Source organism: Schistocerca serialis, chromosome 11 (genome assembly GCF_023864345.2).
Source record: "Schistocerca serialis cubense isolate TAMUIC-IGC-003099 chromosome 11, iqSchSeri2.2, whole genome shotgun sequence".
NCBI lineage: Eukaryota > Metazoa > Arthropoda > Insecta > Orthoptera > Acrididae > Schistocerca > Schistocerca serialis.
In genome coordinates, this window is record NC_064648.1 from 131,206,598 (window position 1) to 131,226,759 (window position 20,162).

General features: G+C 37.4%; 2 protein-coding genes across 13 annotated transcripts in view; both read left to right on the forward strand.

Moving 5' to 3' along the window:
- LOC126426693 (uncharacterized) overlaps positions 1–5,741 on the forward strand; it is a 174,213-nt gene extending 168,472 nt beyond the window's left edge. Inside the window, exon 3 of the mRNA XM_050088613.1 lies at positions 1,575–5,741. Coding sequence (XP_049944570.1) covers positions 1,575–2,006 — 432 coding nt within the window. The 3' untranslated portion in view covers positions 2,007–5,741. The remainder of the gene's footprint in view (positions 1–1,574) is intronic.
- The window catches only part of LOC126426686 (uncharacterized), an 897,888-nt gene that overhangs the window by 821,356 nt on the left and 56,370 nt on the right, over positions 1–20,162 (forward strand). The window lies entirely within an intron of this gene.

Here is a 20,162-nt window from a genome sequence, read left to right on the forward strand (position 1 = left end):
TTAGGATAGTTTGACACTGTTCTATTGAACAGAACTAAATGTTATCCTTAACCACAAGTTAGATCAATAATATTTAGTAGCTCTTTAACAGAGTTTAGAACTCTCCTGATGACAATAATATTTTTGATCTACTTGTGGAAGCTTATTACAGCCTTTTCCTGTGTGCAGGACACAAATTTGGCATTTACCTTAGATTTTTAAGATTTTGGTGTTGGTCGGATTTAATTTCATCTTTGTGTATGAAAGATGTTCTGTAGGAATTATTTGATTCTGCAGTAATTACAAAGATTTCACATTACATTTTGAAACTACAGTGGATCACAGGCATTACACATATTAACAAGTCATGTTATACCTTCATCAGTGTAGTCCATATGAGGTGCCAAATGTTTTTATGGTAAATTTTCACTAACTTTTAAGCAAAAGGCACTGCACTTCCCAAAACTTGATAGGTGTAGCAAAAACCCTACTAATTTTTTTGCTTAAATTGTCGAAAAGTTTTGTAAAGTACAATGCAAAACACGTGATACAGTGATTATGACAGTGATTATATGAAATGAAGTGTTATGAAGCATAGATCGTGAAAGTGAGCCCTTAAGGCTTACAGGTTATTGCACTTTGAAAGTAAACTGCAGAACTGATTGAGGTATTGTCATTTTAAACCTTGATCTCTGTACGAAATATATACTTGCATGGAACTCTCAGCAGTTTTGAACAGAGCACTACTCTTTTTTGTATCCCTACTTCCTAACTTAAATATTGGTTGTACCATCTGTACAGTACTCCAGAAAACGATGCCATGAGTAATTATGAAGTGGTTATGTACATGCCATAACATTTAAAGCATAGCCTCTACACTAATGATTCATATTCCTGTCTTGTCATGTTATTATTTTTATCTGCCATCCTGTATTACTATTGGGTGTGATGTGTTTGAATATTTCGGTGTTCTTTTCTTGTTACAGTTTGTGTGTTTCATATTTTCTACAATTTTGTAATTTTAATATTAGCACTTTACTGCATTTGGGAGGGGGGGGGGGGGGAGAGAGATTATATTTGGTGTGTACATTGGTACAGTGAGTTTAAAAGTGTTAGGCAACAATACTTAAGTCTGAGATTTAAATATTAATTGTGATTTAGAGTACTTTGTTGATATAGTTTTATGTACCTTTTAATCCAGGGTTCACTGTTAGGTTTCTTGTAAAATTCAAATTATTTTGGGCTAGAGAAAACCCTGTATGTGACTCTTCTGGATGTAGCATTTGAAGTTATATTTAATATTCTTTATACTTTCAGGCTGACCATGTTAACCCAGCAAAAAAGAGATTGTTGATTATGGATACGAAAAAGAGCGATTGCCCTGCCACTTTCACAATTAAATGTGTTAAAGTGTATCCAGGCTATTCTGTTCAATCAGTAGATGATCGTGAAATTAAAAAGAAAGTAAGTATGGGGTTTCTATTCTGTAATTTGATGTTTTTATGTCATTTGTTCTAGAAATAGTCTATTGCTCCACAAACTATTTGTACTTAATGCATTGTCTCTTGTTAATTATAATAATTTTTGTGTTAAAGGTTGTCCACAGTTTAAAACAGGCTTTGGAGGCAGCCAATAAACCTGAAAGTGTTCTTCGCTTTTATGTGAGGGCGTCACCACCAGACCACCATACCCACAGCACAGAAAGCATAAAAGCAAGTGGAGACATACATCCCTTGCTAGCTGTGGAAATAGCAAAGGTTGTTGAAGATGGAACTACATCTGTGAGAATAATAAAGTTGCATCTTGAAAGATTTGTGAACATAACCTTCACTGGACCACACAAGCCAGATAATATGAACACTACATTTTACCCCAAACATCTCACAATATATAGTCATGTATACAGGGCCCTTAAGAAATTGAAGAAAAGTGTGTTTGACCAAGAGGCTTTGCAAATGCAGGTTAATGAGTGGCAGAAAGAATATAGAGGTGACAATATTTTTTTTCAGGCCTTTTTCAGATGTTGATGGAGAAATACAGCCATTGCTGTTTTGTTACGAGGGTGCATGGCAGAAGGATATGTTAAAAAAATATGGAGATGTATGTTTGCTTGATGCCACCTACAAAACAACAAAATATGACATTCCTTTATTTTTTGTTACAGTAAAGGCAAACGGATGCTGTTTAGTGGTAGGTTTTTTCTTTATTCAGGTAGAAGATACAAGGTCAATTGCTGAAGCACTACTTGTTTTCAAGAGGTGGAATACAGACTTCAACCCAACCTACAGGGTTACTGATTTCTCAGAGTCCGAGATAGCAGCAATTAAAGAAATATTTCCATTTTCAAAAGTGTACTTGTGTTCATTTCACAGGGAACAGGCTTGGGGGCGATGGGTTAAAAAGGGAGGGAATCTAACTGATAAGGAGTCTGTTCTGGAGCTTGTGGCGCTATGTTGCAGCGTCTCCATCTGAGGAACAGATCAAACTCAATGTTGAAATGTTAGAGACTCATGAGGTTTTTCGTAGGAACCCCAAGTCACTTATTTATTTTAAAAATCAATGGCTCTCAGTTGCTGAAAATTGGGTGAGAGCTTTCGAGAATATTGGCACATTTGCCAATATTAGAACCACAAACGGTGCTGAAACAATGAACAAGAAGGTCAAAAAGTCTTTTCTGAACTATGACACAGACAAAACATTAACAGGAGTTGTTAAGGTATTAGTAAATAGTTTCATTCCTGGCCTCATGAAAAAGTATTGCCAAATGAATTCTGTTATTAGAAAGAACAATGAAGTTGTACCTGCATTTTTGCATGGAAAGACACAGGAAAATATAACACACGTGTGGAAACGATATTCTTCTGCGGAAGAAAGCTTCAGTAAAGAGTCAGTGTCAGTAATAAGTGAGGGTGTTTTTTCCGTGAAAAGCGACACTTCAAAAGATCTTAGGTATACTGTAAACTTTGCGGAACCAAGTTGTACATGTGAAGATTACCAAAAGCACAAATATATGTGTAAACATTTTTGTGCCATCTTTATTTTCTATACTCAATGGGGTTTTGACAAAGTAAATGAAAAGTACAGAAATAGCCCGTTAATTTGTTTGGATAGGACATATGGGTATGGTGCAAGTGGCAGCTGTATTCCACAGACTGATTCTGCACTGCATGAATTAGAGGAGTCCAGCAGTGATGATGCTATGAATGAAGAGCATAACATTCCTGAACCATCAGCTTCTCCTTCATCTCTGTTTCGAGAGGCAAGAGAGAGATGTCGGAATATTATAAATCTCACATACAGTTGTGACAATGACACGATAAAAAAGTGTTAGAGGCACTTAAAAATGTGGAACATATTGGTTGTCGAACCCTACAGAAAATGGTCTTCCTTTAGCAGCGACATCATCTACAAAAATGTAGGAACACTCATTTAAATGGAGGTAGCATTTGTGAAACATGTATTTGCCCTTTTGCTTTTCTGGATGTTCATACAGATTTAAAAATGAAATGGATTGATCAGAGTATGGTGAGTTAAGTGTCTACAGCAATCACTTACATTGGGAGATTTTTCAGTTTTACATTAAAATATGTGGTAGTACAGCAAATTTAAAACTGGAAGAACTTCCCAACCAAAATGAAAGTCATGGTTACACAACTTGCCATACCCTCATAAATACATTTTACCATCAATAGTTAAAGTAGATACCCAACTGTGTGCTGATTGTGCTACTACTGATACTTTTTTGTTAAGTGGAATTGGTAGCATGAAGCAAGACTGGAAGTACCAAAAAGCTCTTCTTTATTTCTTATAACAATAATAATTATTATTATTACACTTTATTACAAATATTGTCAGAGTTATTGGAGAAATACATAATAGGTGGTACCAATGGTCATTACTGAAGGTTGATACAAGAGAATTAAAACTCTGAATGGTTCCTAAAAAGCAGATCTGATCAAATTTTACAGAAAGCTACATGTAAATATACAGGAGTAAAAACTGTCACCACTGTTGGCATGAGAGTTTCCATAATGCTATAGCTAAGACTTTGTATGTAGTGTTTGACGATTCAGTATGGTACTTTTCCAGTAATGGGTAATGAAAATGTCATGGCGCCTGTGCAGAAGTGCCTATTTCATATTAGAGTTAGCGACCCATGTGTGCATCTGTTTAATGTTGAAAAGTGTTGTTTTCATATATGTTTGATCGGAAGTTAAACAACAACACTTTTCATGTAAAACAGATGCACATGTGTGTATGTAATTGTAACAGGAAACATATGCACATGTGCCATGTTCATTTCCCATTTCTGAAAAATGACTGACCATTCTAACTACATTTTATGTAGGGTTTATGTAAAAATTAGTAATGTTTACAGGGCTTTCTTGTCTCTTTTGCAACAAGTGAGGGATTGGCGGCCATTTATGTTCCACCACAGTTTCCGCACAAAATACTCAAACTTACTACTTGCACTGATTCAGTACAAAAGTCAATTACTAAAGCATATGACACCATTGCATTGTTGTATCTTTCTGTGCAGGCTCAGGGATATATGTTTCAATGGTAGGATTTTTCTGGTGTGTGTGTGTGTGTGTGTGTGTGTGTGTGTGTGTGAGACTACTTCCAAAAGCAGTTCCTCAACCATTTAGTCTTGTGGATCACACACACACACACACACACACACACACACATTGATATTCTTTAATTATCCTTCAAGATGCAGCTGGCTAGTAGTACGCATCGCAACATAAAAAATAATAAATTCCCCACAGACAAGAATTAGATATGAACCAACAAAATTTCATGCAAGGATATTGCCCAAATTTGTGCCCCGTTAAGTTTTAATGATTCTGTAACAACAGATGATGTAACATGTCACCACAAGAAGTAATGCACTCCCATTTTCTACAGTTAGATAACCTGGTTCCTAAGACAGAAGTGTCAAGTGCGTCCAAGTGAAATAATGTAAATAGCTTTTTCCAAAAGGGAAATGCATCCTTAATAGTTTTTACCTTGAACTCTAAGAAACTGGCACCCAACCCATTAACTGTGGATGATGATTGTTCCATCTCTTGGGAATTTGTAGAACTTCGTAAATTGGCACTCATACAATCAACTTCAAAGGAGGGTCGAGGAAAAGAAAAATCCAACCACTAAACACCACATCTTTGCATTGAGTGTCGGGCAAAACATAGGAAAGTCACATTTTGTATATATCATCTAGCAAATTAACTTGCATTGCTTTGTGTCACTGTTCTGTACTGCATTGGTATTGGGATTCAGACTCAGCAGGGAAAAGGTTCACATCCATAGGTTCTGTTTGTGCTCATTAATCTGAATCTGTATTAAATTTTCTTCACATTGCAAATTGTCTTGTCTGTGAAGTAAAACTTCGTGTAGTCGTGGTGTCACTTGATTTCTCTAGTGAAGTCAACGGGAATAAGTAGATTCTGTAAGCTTACGTGGATTTGGTTTATGTAGCTAAGTGGTACTTAATATTTAAAATTTGATAATCTTGTAACTTTTAAATACATAAGAATTTTTTTGTACTTATTACTATAGACATAGGATTTTTGTGTAAATGAGCTCTTAAAAAACTACAAAGGTATTTGTTTTTGTAAATAAAGTGGCATGTCTCACACCATAATAAATTGTACAGATGAGCAGTGTAACATCTGAAATATGTGTTATGGATGTATACCATGTTTTTAATGAAAACTGTAATCATATTGTTTGTCCAATAAAACCAAATTTTTATTCTTTTTTTTGTTTCATTTCTAAATATTTTGCGATATTGATGGCATAAATTATTACATTCTTATATAAGGTAATATTTTGCAGATGTGCAAATTGTGGAAAAATGTGAAGCATGAGATGAATTAGGAAAAGTGTTATTTTGTTGAAAACCAACATTCTGAGCCTAAAGCTGTGTACAAAATACAAATTCAGGGCCATTACATGTCAAATCACGCAGGTCATGTCACTCATCTCTGATTTTCATGACACTTTGCATGTTTGGTCGTATTTATAACACCTTCTGCAAAATCTTTTTGTCCTCAGACTAAAAATTTCTTTATATTGGATTTTAAATGTAGTAATATTCTAATAACTGGGTTCTGCAAGAACGTTAATGCATAGTAGTGCATATCTAAATAAATGCCCAAAACTCAGGTGTTTATGAAGCTTTCACTTTGGATTCTTTTTCATAAGTTAAGAGATGCACATACTTAACTGGCGTGTAATTATTTAAGCACTAAAGTTACAAAAAAAAAAAAATACAGAAAGTTTTAATGTCACTTTCCAAGTTCTGGAAAAACTACAGACACCATGAAAAATGCTTGTCACATTTCTCCACCCTGGTGGGAACTTAAAATTGATCTTATATAACAATAACAGGACAGTAAACATTGTAATAAAATAAAATTACTACTGGGTTTTTCAAATGGACACACAAATGCAAAATCACAACACTTTGTATTGCTTAGGAAAAAAAAAAATTCTATATAAGATGACATGCACTTTTTCTACGTGTTACTCTGCATGGCAATAGTGCAAAATTTCTCCACATGTTATGAATTTGAGGGGAAAAATTGGAATTTTTTTACAAATTTAAATGCTGCAACTAAAGTTAGTCATTTGGGTTGCATTACTTCATACAAAAATAACATCTTATTTTCATCACACACTGCCATATTTTCCGAGATGTGACAGAGGGATGTATCTTTATTGGGAAAAAATTAATACCTATTCTTGACTAATGGGAATATAGAAAATCAATTTAGGCTGTTCTCAAGATAATGAATTTTAAATATGTAAAACACTTTCTGACAGTTGATACAAGATTTATTTTTGTTGAAACTTCTTTTTTTCTTTTTTAAAAAAAAGAAAAAAATGTGGCACCCCGAGTTTTCATAGAAATTGGATGTCCATTAAACACATGTCACATCATTGTTCAGAAGATCATTCAAATCAGATTGTGTAAAATGACAACCTATAGCAAGGGTGGCTCATGAAAATAGAGCCAAAAGTTATAAATTTAACTGAAACATTTTCACTACACAGGTAAACTTTATTTAGGGTGTCAAATTAGCATATTTAAACAACAATTATGGTAGCTACACTAATGTTAATTTAAAATGTAAATGTTCAGCAGTGGAGATCCCTGAAACTATGAAACTTCTTAATAGCATCTCTGATTTTTTTCCACTGTGAAATTATTTTTATTAACTTCATATCTTTTCATGAAAGTAACACGTTTTTGCATAATGTTGATTTAGGTACACCAACAGCACATAAAATGTGTTTCAAAGGAACAAAACAAGTCTTCCTTCACAGGCCAAAAAAATGACACTGCTGGACCAGGTGGGTGGAGAAAAAGTAGTTCAACATTTCCTTCTTCATCACATACATTTCTGACAAAGGCAAAGTACCACCTGTCATACACTGCTTCTACAAAAGAATTTTGTTGAGGATGAGTGCATGTTAATTGTGAGGCATTTTCATTGAATGAAGGCTTTTCAGAAGAAGTTACTCTTCTAATGTTTTAGATTAGAAGACTTTTTAGTACAGATTCATGAAATATCACCTCTGGGCCATCTGCATCACTTTAATTTCTATTACTGATGTCAGTTTTCTGTTCACAAATCTTACAACATGTTATGCACAATTTTTGGTTTGGATTCATATAGATTAATTTAGCATTTAATGTTTTAGACAAGCAAACTGACCTCCAATATTTAACTGTTTGTGTTTTTTCAAAGGATCACAAGTTTTTTGATGACTTTCAGAAACTTTTAAGTAATAGTATCTGTGATGACCACGTATAGTAGGACTTTCTTGATCTTTTGAAAAGCTTATATTGGGTTGCAGAAATATCAAATCTCATTCTTCACTCAGCTCTTCTGTTTCTTGTAGAGTTTTACCTAAGGTATAGGTGGTCAAATGACATGGTGTTTTTATTAGTGTTCCAAGTGAGAATTCGCCTTTTTTCTATCACAACTGACTGAGCACTAATTCACTTAAAACATACTGTATAAAAATAGGATGATAGGGCCACTCCGGTAACAGAATAACCTGTCTCGCAGAAAGACAAAGACCAGCCAAGGCCAAATAGAGTAATGAATTTCAGTGATTGCTCCATGGATTTCATGCCTATAAAGGTTTCAAACAAGCTGCTGCTGTCTAAGTACACTTTATTACTGTGAGGAGGTGATTGGCTGAATCATATATATTATAGTCTTTAAATAATTACTGAATTAGTCAAATGAAAGGAAATAAATTTTTACACTTAAAGTTAACTTGCCTGCCTTGAATGAGTTATACTTAAGTATGCTAATTTGATACCTTTTCATCTGAGGCAGTGGGACAATGAGTGGATGTTCTTCCCTTTTCCAATGCGGCAGAAAGTATTTTGATTTCCATGTGTGTGCCAATTAGCAGAAGACCCATTAAAATTTTTACTTTATCAGAAAGCTTACTATCTAAGGGATTGTACTCCAGTGAGGTCACTAGTCAATTTAAAATATTTTTCTTTAGAATGGAATTCTATAGGTGAAGTAAGCAGTCAAAAATTTAAAATTGTAACATAAGAGAAATGACGATCCTTCGAGAAGTGTTTCAGAAAAGCACTCTCTCTCACACACACACACTCAGAACATGCCGTTAGAATGAGAGGTGATGTCTTTTCACCACTGTAACAAACTACAAATCTAATGATCAGCTGGCACCTAAACCTTTTATAAGTTTGTGATTAACTGCAGCTCTTGTAATCTGGTGACATCAAGTGCTTTTGTCAGGCTGAGCTACTGTATGGGAATGCTTGGTAGTCAACAATTCCACCAATACAAGCCTACAATTTTGATAAAAGATGATGGATAGTAACTGCTTATTTGTGACGAAAAGTTAAGGCATTGGAAGCACGCACAAACAGATAGCATTATAATTTAGCTTTCATTTCATTGTATCCAGTTAGGAACCCCTGAGCATGGTTAGTGCAGTAGCTATTGTGCTAGCTTCAGATTCAGGAGACCCAGCTTCAAACTCCAGGTTGGCCGTGCAGATTTAGGTTTGCCGTAGTTTCCCCAGGCAAATCAGGAAGTCAGTTTTCTAAACAAGTGGAAGCTCTGTTTCTAATGAGTGCACCAGCAGAAAAGATATAAAACACCAATTGTCCTTTCAGTAGGAACCAGTCAAATGAAATTCTCATCTCATATAAGACAGAAAATATATTTATTCTGTTTCTCTTGCATATACTGTAATATTTCAGTTGGAGAGAAATACTTCTCTATAAGTTGTTACCTTGGGATTTAGTATTTTTATCCAACCTGTTAAAACTCTAGTAGGCATATTGGCAGCTGTATAGAAGTGCAATATCTGAATCAGTACAGTTTGAGAGAGGGTGGGGTGGGGGGTTCCTTACTTCTTTGAATCTTATACAGAGAGGTAAATGCTAGTAACTATTACCTCATTTGGTGGCAGCATCTAAGGCAAAACTTCAAACAGTTTTGCGCTTTACATTTCAAATTACTAGTACATTAACTGATCACCTAGAGTATAGATCCACTTGCTAGATCCAAATACCGAGATGTCTGTCACCTTTAAGCACCAGTTACCCACTGCATCTTTAACCAAATAACTGGCATAGCGCCAAAAGTTTCCTTGAACCTTCTCAGCTTCAGTCACATTTTTCCCGTTAAAACACTTACGATTGTTTGTAATATGGACGAATGTGATAAGTGTTCCGAGGCATTAAGAATTTTCGGCCATACACTTATAGGAAAATTTATGAGTAACTGCACATTTTGTTTATCAATACACAAAGGATGAAGTTCCTTTTAAAGAAAGTTTGTGACTAAAGAGTACTCATGAATGATTCTTGAACTATGTGATGTTTCATATGTGATGGTGGCATATCGTGCTTATTCTCTCAATAGACATGGCATACGTTTTGTGGGTGTATGGCATGATTACTGTAGCTATTTCCATACTGAGTACAAGTCATACAAAAAGTAGCTAAAAATGGCACAGTATTCACTGCTTTCAGATGCTTAAAATGCTGGTAAATGTGACTTATTTGTCGTTGTTTGTTTCACGATATACAGTTTATAAAGAAATAATGACGCATGTTGTAAAATGTCAGTACATTATGATCAGCAGCAAACATTTATTTCTGGAGAGCAAAATTTTCTTAGTTAATTTACAACATGAAGGCAAAATTAAATGGAACTAGATGGTATAATATTTCCACCAACATCGGAACCACCACAATTTTTCAGTTTAACGTGTCTGCCCACATGAATTGTGTATAATTCATCGGCTTTTATAAAAATTGTGTATAATTCATCGGCTTTTATAAAAATACGAAACACTTTAATTTCTCCCTATTTCACGTTTTTATCCACATTATTTACGCACGATTAATCGGATTTAAAGAAATGACTAGACACTTTCTTAACTTTCGTTATGGTTATGATTCCTTCCTTCCGACATTCGTTATGTTCATGAAACACACGCTTCTGTACACATGATTTTTATACTTCCGTTATGGTTTCTTCGTTCACACTATCGGTCCACTAGTATAAGCATATCACACAACTACTGTCACTTCGATTGTATACATCACACATGTATTTACATTTACTGTTGATGTTAGAGGTACGACTGCAAAGATCGATATACGTACTCATGTAGTCGATTTGGGTTATTTACGTCACGACGACGCGAACATACGTCACCATGACGTAGGGCTCTCCTCACCTAGCGTGAAATGAATGCTACCCAGGAGAAACTCGTGTGAGAACGCAATGACTCCACGCTGCAGTTCCTGCCTGCCCTCTTTCGGCGGCAATCCGTACTACTCGGCCGCGGTGGCTCGCCACCACCACCAGCTGCTGCCCTCTCGCGACGCTGCTCGACACTACGTGGAGCCAACCGGGTGTAGAATTCCTGCCTCTGTAGTCTGCGCGCCTGACACGCCACAGCTGAATGGGACGACCGGACTGACGCCATTTAGTAAAAGAAGATTTCTTTTCTTTTCCTTGGCTTTATCATCGTAACAATACTTTAGCGGGATATGGCTGACCCTGAACCAGCTGATCCGAAAACAGTAATTTATCTAGCTCTTTATGATGTAAAGTACACATTGGAGCAGCGAATTTCATTGAGTGAAACGAAGAAATACCTGACATAAATTTAAGGGGTCCTCACAGGTGCAGTAATACTGTCAAACCGTCAATATACTGACCGTCTGAGAGCCCGTACACTGATGAGCTGTATTGATGGCCTTCAAAATATTCTCGGTGTTATTAATGCATACTAAACGTCTGAGGTTAAGTATTGACGGTGTGACAATATTCTCTATTCAGATGTTGACAGAGCTTCACGTATTGGCCACTCGGCTTTAGTTTTCTTTGTTTGCTTTCAATTCGCCTTTGTTCATATCACACATAACATTCAATTTTTGAAGTGATCTATTAACATAGAACAATTTTAATAGACCGATGCGATTGTAATCACTGTATATACCACTTTAGGATGGTCTACAGATGATTGATTCTCTATGTCAATGCTTACCTTAGTATAGTATCGGTTGATGAATTACATAGCAGTCCGAAAAAGACCTTTCTCTTACAAAAATACGTCATATATCTGAAATGACTCGTAAGAAATCAGCGAAAAGAATATCAGTTTCGCCAAATCATTAATAAACGTAAAAAAAATGTTTTATGTCTGTTGCCTGGACGTATCCTTGCTGGGCAGATATAATTGCTTCACAAGCTTCCCTAAAATGTTAGTAATTATGTTTGCTCTAAAGTAACGTATAACAACTAATTGATGAAGTTAATAACTTGCCACGAATGTGTCTTATTTATATTAACTGAGGATGATGAGTTACAAAATAAAATAAACATGAGATTGAGAGTGATTTGGGGCTGCTGACCTGTAAGGTTACGAGATTCCTCGCACTTCGTACCTGAACTTCGGATAAGCTCGTTGCATTGCATCAATAGGTTCGGTCAAATACAGTCCGAACCTTGCAAAAATTGCCAATTTGGATTTCATCTCGCCGTCGTTACAAATTTTTTTTTTTTTTTTTTTTTTTTTTTTTTTTTTTTTTTTTACTTTATTGTTATTTTAAAACCTGTACAATTCAGGTAGGCTGGCAGCGGCACACTACGCCGCTCTTCAGCCATAGCGTTTTACAAGAGTATAAAACATGGTGAATGACAATGAACAAAGTGACGGGCAAAAGAGAGAGGTCACAGAGACATAAAAAAAAAAAAAAAAAAAAAAAAAACACGGAGTCGTTCACATGTGACGATAACAACACGGAAAACACGTCGGCACGGCGCACAAAACACTGGTGAGTCCGACGGCACAAGTGAACGTAGGAGTGGGATGGCGGACAGCAAAAACACTATATGACGTCACACACACGAAGCACAAAAGGCGACGATCTCCGGCGCGCGAATGTTCACTATACGTGTGCGAGTCCGGGGACCTGCCAAGAGAGGAGGAGGAGGAAGGGGAGTGGGAGAGCGAGAGGGGAGAGCAGAGATGCCACGGGCAGGGGAGATAGGGGGGAGGGAGGAAGGGGGAGAGGAAGCCCGGGGGAAGAGGGGGAAGGGAGGGGACAGGGAGATGGAAAAAGAAGGGAAGAGAAGAGAAGGGAGGGAGGGTGCCGAAAGGAAAGGACACGGGAAGTGGGGGGTGGGGCAGGGTCAAACTTGATAGGAGGGGTAGATGGAGGGGACGAGGACATCATCAGGGAGAGGGAGCTGGCGGAAGCCACCTTGGGAGAGGGTAAGGAGGGTGGAGAGATGGAGACCGGGCGGGACGTGGGAATACAGGCGTGGCAGCGGGCGGGGGTGTGAGAGGATCGGGGATACGAGCGGGTGAGGAGGATCAAGTTTACGGGAGGTGTACAGGATCCGTATCCTTTCAAGGAAAAGGAGGAGGTGGGGGAAGGGGATGAGATCATACAGGATCCGCGTGGGGGAGGGGAGACGGATGCGATAGGCGAGGCGGAGAGCGTGGCGTTCGAGGATTTGAAGGGATTTATAAAAGGAAGGGGGGGGGCGGAGATCCAGGCTGGATGGGCGTAACAAAGGATAGGGCGGATGAGGGAGGTATAGGTGTGGAGGATTGTGGAGGGGTCCAGACCCCACGTATGGCCGGAAAGGAGCTTGAGGAGACGGAGTCGGGAACGTGCCTTGGCTTGGATTGTCTGGAGATGGGGAGTCCAGGAGAGGCGACGGTCGAGGGTGACGCCAAGGTACTTAAGGGTGGGAGTGAGGGCGATGGGACGGCCATAGATGGTGAGATAGAAATCAAGGAGGCGGAAGGAAGGGGTGGTTTTGCCTACAATGATCGCCTGGGTTTTGGAAGGATTTCATCAAGCCTTGAGTTATTTCAATCATATATAACGAAATTATTTCTTTATTTCAGAGTGCAGTTGGTTCTTCAGTAATTGATTGTGGTATACCGTCGAAAGTAGATATGGAAGACATGGCGACGGAAAATCGCATTATTATTTTTTTTTTTTCCCCCCTCAGACATTGTGCACGAATTAAAACGTAAACTAAAGTGTGTCCGTGGAAAACTTCGAAGAAGAAAGTGTTTTCCATGGATGACATCATAAGTTCATTGAAGGAGAAGGGGCATCTTCCTGAGAAGTTACATAACTTCCTCAATCATCAGAAAGGAACACAAGTGGAATTAGTGTGCAATGTAGTGAACACCTCTCTCTCGTCAAAGGGTAATAGATACACAACAAATGTGAAAATGTTTGCTATGACTGTGTACTTTTATTCACCAGCAGCATATGAATACCAGCAAAAATTAATGCCTCTGCCCCATACATCATTGATTTCCAAATGGGTGGCAAGTGTAGACTGTGAACCTGGCTTCTTAAAAGATGTTTTCAAGTACATTGATTTGAACCCAATTGTAAGGGACCAGTTCAGCGATTCATGTCTAATTGTAGACAGTATGGGAATTAGGAAGCAGTTGGTTTGGGACCAAGGAACTAAGCAGTGCACAGGTTTTTTAGACTTTGGTGGGGAAGTGCCTCAGTCAAAAGAAGTAATAGAGGCATCTGAGGCTCTGGTTTTCATGCTTGTCTCTATTAAACGCAAATTTAAATGCCCGATTGCATATTTCTTTATCAATGGTGTACAGGCAAATAATCAGGCCACACTGATAAAATCTGCTTTAGAGAGGCTGCATAGTTCTGGCATTAGGGTTTGGTGTGTTACATGTGATGGCTGTAAGGTAAATATAAGCACTTTACGTTCACTTGGCTGTACTTTAAATTTTTCCAAGGGTGATTTTAAAAGCTACTTTCCTCACCCTGTGGAAAAATACAATGTTTATTGTATCTTGGGCATGTATATAATTAAGTTTGCCAGAAATGCTCTAGCAGAAGTATCTGCTATTGAGTCTCCAACTGGCATTATTAGATGGCATTTCATTGAAAAATTGAACAAGGTACAACAAGAAGAAGGTATGACATTTGCCAACAATCAGGACAACGTATAAGTAGTGTAAATAGAAAAATGAATGTTTCATTAGCTGCACAGACTTTTGAGTTCTAGCGTGGCAGATAGTATATAGTTTTTGAGGAGGGTTGGTGATCCAAATTTTAAAGGAAGTGAAGCAACAGTAGAATTTTTGTATTATATTAATAGGATTTTTGATATTCTGAACTCCAGAAATCCATTAGGCAAAGGGTATAAGAGCCCCCTGAGACTTGACAACAAATCTTATTGGCTTGGTATTTTCAGAGACACTGAAAATTATATCAAAAGCTTAAAAATCATTGGTGTTCCATTGCTGCTCCATACAAGAGATACTTTTTCTTTTGGGATAATTTTCAATATCCAATCAGTCAGGCACATAGCCCTGGCAATTATGCTTTGTTTTGAATCTCCTCTGAAGTATTTGCTAACTTATAAACTGTCACAAAACCACATAGAGCTTTTTTTTTCAGCATTCAGTCCAGAGGTGGTTGGAACAACATTACAAATGCATACCAGTTCAAATGTGCGATGAGAAAGTTGCTCTTGAGTAACAGTGTCACTGCAATGAATGGGAATTCCTCAAATATTAATGTGTGTTGTTTGCCACCTGTTTATGATTTTCATGCAAGAAAGCATGTAGTTCAAAATGGTTGAAATGGCTCTGAGCATTATGGGACTTAACATCTATAGTCATCAGTCTCCTAAACTTAGAACTACTTAAACCTAACTAACCTAAGGACATCACACAACACCCAGTCATCACGAGACAGAGAAAATCCCTGACCCCGCCGGGAATCGAACCCGGGAACCTGGGCGCGGGAAGTGAGAACGCTACAGCACGACCATGAGCTGCGGACAAAGCATGCAGTAGAAACTGATGAAAGTGCTGCAGAAAATGCAGTAGAGAAGTGGTGTGCAATTCTTGATGATAAGATTAAGTTCTCATTTTTCAAGCAAAACATACTCTATTATATTGCAGGGTATGTGTCATTGCGCCTTTCAAGGCAGATCACATGCAAAGACTGTCTTCACATACTGAAGCCATCAGTGGTTAAATCTGCATTAGAATGTATTTATCTCTATGCTTTTCCCAATATGGCCAATAAAAATGCATTTGTAAATTTTGTTAACTGGGGAAAATTGGTTAAAACAAGTGACTGCGTGTACTCTGTTGTAGAATACTCAGAAACTGTTTCAGATGTTTGTGATTGCTGGGGATATGCGACAGAAATATATACAGGCCAAGATTTTGCATTTTGTTAAAATTAAATTTGTAGATTACCCATCTCCTGCTCCTGCTCTTGGTCATGATTACCATTATGAAATTGGGATTGAGGACTTACATCAGACTCAACTTGTTTGTAAGATTGCCCTGTACTCCTGTACACACTTAAAAACATATGGAAAAAAAAGCCTGCTGAGAAAATTTTAAACAACAAATCAAGTATAAGGCAGAAGTTAAATAAACTCGTATTGTTTAATCATGTATAGTGCTCAAATTGGAAAAGATTATGTATTGGTACATTTCATGCAGATGGGTGTGACATTTTGACAGATTTTTTAAATCTATTTTGTCCATAGATTTGTTGTTGTATAATGATGAACTTCAAAGGATGAATCAAATTGAAGTAAAATTAACTCTTTACATCCTATGTAGATATTGTAACAAAATTATAATTGTTTATTATATAAGCTTATTTTAAGATGTTTGGTGTTACAAAACATGCACTTGCATTAAAAACAGGTGATTTGTGTGAAATTAATGAAAAAAAAAGTTCTGAGACTTATTTGACAGATAGCTTTCAGTGTGAGAAAATATTTCCCTCAATAACTATGTTAACTTGAATTTTTCACTTTAAGAAAACAGTTTAATCACAGAGTGGGTGTGATCTAATGGAGTATGCAGTGGCCCTATGTTTCAAACAGTAATGTTTGTGGATACTCTGCAACATAAGAGCAATAAAATTGTTATTCTCTTAATTTTTGTTTTAATACTTCCTAGAATGAACACATTATTCCAATTGATTGTAAGCATTCTTATTACTTTAGAACCATTCTAGAATAAGGGGGCCTGATTCAGGCAAAACCTAATTTTCTGAATTTTGTCTTTATTTTGCTAGGAGGTCTTTCTATTATATTTTCGTGTGTTGAGGGAGGGGGGAGGGGAAGAGAATGCAAATAATCATATAGAATTATCTTTCTAGCACTACAAAGTACTGAATACAGTGATTACAGTTACACTTGGAAATCTAGGAAATTTCAAAAAATGGTTCAAATGGCTCTGAGCACTATGGGACTTAACATCTATGGTCATTAGTCCCCTATAACTTAGAACTACTTAAACCTAACTAACCTAAGGACATCACACAACACCCAGTCATCACGAGGCAAGGAAAATCCCTGACCCCGCCGGGAACCGAACCCGGGCGCGGGAAGCGAGAACGCTACCACACGACCACAAGCTGCGGATTAGGAAATTTCAGTATTCATGTTACATGCCTAATTTTAATCAACATTTACCTTAATTATACAGTTACACTTTTTGCTGATTTGAACTGTGTACTACATGTTAAAAAGATTTTGTTTGGTCATGGTAATAACAGAATTTCATTTTTTTAGGTCATATGTCACATATGGAACCGAAATTATCAAGTTACGATGACAAAGCAAGGAATTAACATTAAGGAATCTTACTTCACAGAAATTATGTAACAATGGTTACACTTTTTGCAAGTTAACTTTATCATAAACCATTTAGCTTTCCATTAAGAGTGAAAGCAGTTGCTCAAGTCACGTAAAGAACAAAGTTTCCCATAGGGAACTAAGGTATTTTACGTTTCAGTTATTGCAGACCCAAAGTATTGTGATCTTCATATTTCTATTTAAAAAAGTTTGTAACTCAAATTCACAGACATTTTGGAATCTGTACATACATGTGTGTAACAAGGTACTTTTCATGTGTCATGTGGAACCTATAATTTTCTGGTTTAAATATAATTTATTTCATGAATTACCTTTAATACCAACAATGTCTGAATGCAATATTTACCATTTAGAAGAATAAATATTAGTGTACAGAAAAATGCGAGAGATTGTAATGTACAGAACTTGGAATGGCTCTTTATCAAGAGCAGGTAAAAAGAAGGCTTCTATTAAATGTTCAATGAAACCAGTCAGTACCTCTTAATTCACCATAGAGGTGATACAGTAATAAAAGAATTTACTTTTTTCAGAATTTCTGCTAAGTATTAAAAGTGTGAAGACCTATTCAATAAGTATTTGCTTTACCAATAACCTGTAGTACAAGCACATGTATAAGCAGGTAATTAAGGGAGTCAAGACTTATGTTAAAATTAAAGATACTGGCTGGTATTACTTGCTCACAAAACATTGTAGTTGCTGTACAGTTTATGCTGTAAGTGGTGTACCCAATGTGATTCCTGGAGGACATAATATTCTGTTATCCTATGGGAATGCACTGCTACCACACCTATTGAAAGTAAGTCTTGCTGTGGAATAGTTGTATCAGACGTCCGTACCAGAAAAAAAATCTCCACTGTGACACCCTCATGTTCTTGGTATGCTATTAGCTATTATTACGGGAATATTCTTCACATGAAGGAGGGGATATATATATATATATTTTGTGTGGGTGTATATATATATATATATATATATATATATATATATATATATATATATATATATAAACAAAGATGATGTGACTTACCGAACGAAAGCGCTGGCAGGTCGATACACACAAAAAAACACAAACACACACAAAATTCAAGCTTTCGCAACAAACTGTTGCCTCATCAGGAAAGAGGGAAGGAGAGGGAAAGACGAAAGGATGTGGGTTTTAAGGGAGTGGGTAAGGAGTCATTCCAATCCCGGGAGCGGAAAGACTTACCTTAGGGGGAAAAAAGGACGGGTATACACTTGCACACACACACCCACACATAAACAGACACAAGCAGACATCTCACAGGCAGACATATTTGTCTGCGAAATTTTAGTGACTTTATGGCAAAAGTGGTGCTTCCTGAACCCGCATCTTTTGAGCAAAACAAACCGACCGCTTCTCTGTGAGCACTTTTTGCGAAATTTCGGCGACTTTAAGAAAGGTCGCTGATGTGGAACAAACCTGCATCTTTCCGGCCAAAAGATAGCGGACACTTTTTGGCGGCCACTGGCTACTTCTTCGCAAAATTTTGGCGACTTTTTGGCACTCTCGTTTTGCGGTCGCTTTTTCTACAACGACTTTTTGGCAGTCACAAGTTTGAAATTTTGTGGGCGACGACCTATAAAATTATCCTTAGTAATGCTTATATGTCACCTTTATTATTTGCTCGTTGATGAACTTCCTATAATTATTTCTATATTGTCATCGAGTATGACCTCGTACCAAAGAGCAGCATCATCAATGTATTCTGTAATCACTGTTTCCATTTATATATACAAAAGTATTTCTTTAATAACTCGAGTGAAGGATACCAATTATTCCGTCTTTTTCCTCTAGGAGCATATGTATAACACAGATTTTATTTCGGTTGTTCCAATGTGATACCTGTACCTTTGTGAACTTATCATATCTGAGAACACATGCTGTTACAGCGTAATTACCTGTAAATACCACATTAATGCAATAAATGCTCAAAGTGATGTCCATCAACCTCAAGGCATTTGGCAATATGTGTAACGACATTCCTCTCAACAGCGAGTAGTTCGCCTTCTGTAATGTTCGCACATGCACTGACAATGCGCAGACGCATGTTGTCAGGCGTTGTCAGTGGATCACGATAGCAAATATCCATCAACTTTCCCCACAGAAAGAAATCCGGGGACGTCAGATCCGGTGAACGTGCGGGCCACGGTATGGTGCTTCGACAACCAAATCACCTGTCATGAAATATGCTATTCAATACCGCTTCAATCGCATGTGAGCTATGTGCCGGACATCCATCTTGTTGGAAGTGCATCGCCATTCTGTCATTCAGTGAAACATCTTGTAGTAACATCGGTAGAACATTATCTAGGAAATGAGTATACATGGCACCATTTAGACTGCCATCGATAGAATGGGGGCCAATTATCCTTCCTCCCACAATGCCGCACCATACATTAACCCGCCAAGGTCGCTGACGTTCCACTTGTCGCAGCCATCGTGGATTTTCCGTTGCCCAATAGTGCGTATTATGCCGGTTTACGTTACTGTTGTTGGTGAATGACGCTTCGTCGCTAAATAGAATGTGTGCAAAAAATCTGTCATCGTCCCATAATTTCTCTTGTGCCCAGTGGCGAAACTGTACACTACGTTCAAAGTCGTCGCCATGTAATTCCTGGTGCATAGAAATATGGTACAGATGCAATCGATGTCGATGTAGCATTCTCAACACCGACGTTTTTGAGATTCCCGATTCTCCCGCAATTTGCTACTGATGTGCGGATTAGCCGCGACAGCAGCTAAAACACCTACTTGGGCATCATCATTGGTTGCAGGTCGCGGTGAAACTTCCTGTTTCCTTAAATAACGTAACTATCCAGCGAGCGGTCCGGATACTTGGATGATGTCGTCCTGGATAACGAGCAGCATACATAGCACACACCCGTTGGGCATTTTGATCACAATAGCCATACAGGAACACGATATTGACCTTTTCCGCA